Source organism: Etheostoma spectabile, unplaced genomic scaffold (genome assembly GCF_008692095.1).
Source record: "Etheostoma spectabile isolate EspeVRDwgs_2016 unplaced genomic scaffold, UIUC_Espe_1.0 scaffold512, whole genome shotgun sequence".
Taxonomy (NCBI): Eukaryota; Metazoa; Chordata; class Actinopteri; order Perciformes; family Percidae; genus Etheostoma; species Etheostoma spectabile.
In genome coordinates this window covers 199,831-201,042 of record NW_022605624.1, presented here as the reverse complement: position 1 = coordinate 201,042, position 1,212 = coordinate 199,831, and the positions used below count along the sequence as shown (strand labels likewise).

Below are 1,212 nucleotides of genomic sequence, written 5' to 3'. Positions count from 1 at the left end.
TATATATATATATAAATAATATGTGTATACACACACACACACACACACACACACACACACAGTATATACTACATTTATTAATATGCCCAGGTCTCAGGGAGGATGAATGTATGTGGAAAGTGCTTTACCTGCTTTCCATGTCCAGACAGCGCCGATTGGCCATAAGAATCTCCTCTTCTTCCTTCTGGATTCGAGCCTCCACTGACGTGTCATAGCTGCTGTTGGGAGAATGGCTTATAACTGCTGCAGATGTATCCCTGCAAAACAGGACGGAGCCTTCACTACGGTCTTTTCAAAGGAAAGCAATTGACATGCCTGGTGATTAATTTTCAATGAGAGGGCAGGTAGGGGGCGCGGGCAGTTTGACAGCCGGAGTGACAAGGAGGCGCAATCTATTAAAACAATTGTGGTCATGCTTGTCACATGCTGTAAGAGTTAAATTGTGTTTAACTTTTTCCAACGCAAGTCCGCAAGTCACTAAATTATAAATTGAAGATTGCCATTAGGGTACGCTACTATATGAGCATGTCTATTTGTTTTTGCCAATAATTGATAAATAAATGGGAAATTTGCAATTTCAATTTCTCTCCCACAGTAAGTGCTATCTACATGAAACTTGTTCGGCATGCCACTCCGAGTAAAGATTGGCCATTAGGGGGCGCAATAGTCAACGTAGACCAGTTTGGGCCCTTTTACGAGCTTGTCATATACGACTCCAAACGCAACTTCTGAATCATAACTTAATAAAGTTATAACTTCTAAAAACATAAGGCCTTTTGGAGCTAAAAGCTTTGTCTTCCTAGCCCTTACAGAAGGTTTTGTATCCAGCCTAGCAGTCCTAGAAGTAGTCCTAGTCCTAGAAGTAGAGTTCTTCCGGCTCTTTTTGCAATTAATGTATACTTACATCTAAGATTGATACAAAAAGAAAGAAATGTAAATAGTTTGTCCTTTATATGAGTTGTAATGTTCAATATGTTTATTAATGTATAGAACGCAAATGGACTGTTCCTATATAGCGCTTTTCTAGTCTTAACGACTACTCAAAGCTCTTTTACATAGCACAGGAACCATTTGCCATTCACACCGAGGCTGCCGTACAAGGTGCCACCTGTTCATCATATAAACACTCACACACATTCACACTCCGAAGGTGCAGCATCGGGACAACTCTGAGTTCAGTGCCCAAGGACACTTCGACATGGGACTGCAGGG

At 41.1% G+C, this 1,212-nt stretch overlaps 1 protein-coding gene across 2 annotated transcripts in view; it reads right to left on the bottom strand.

Annotated features, from left to right (window-relative positions):
* amot (angiomotin) overlaps positions 1-1,212 on the bottom strand; it is an 84,856-nt gene that overhangs the window by 6,037 nt on the left and 77,607 nt on the right. For both annotated transcript variants that reach the window (XM_032511900.1, XM_032511899.1), the window contains one exon: positions 129-257. In XM_032511900.1, coding sequence (XP_032367791.1) covers positions 129-257 — 129 coding nt within the window. The remainder of the gene's footprint in view (positions 1-128; positions 258-1,212) is intronic.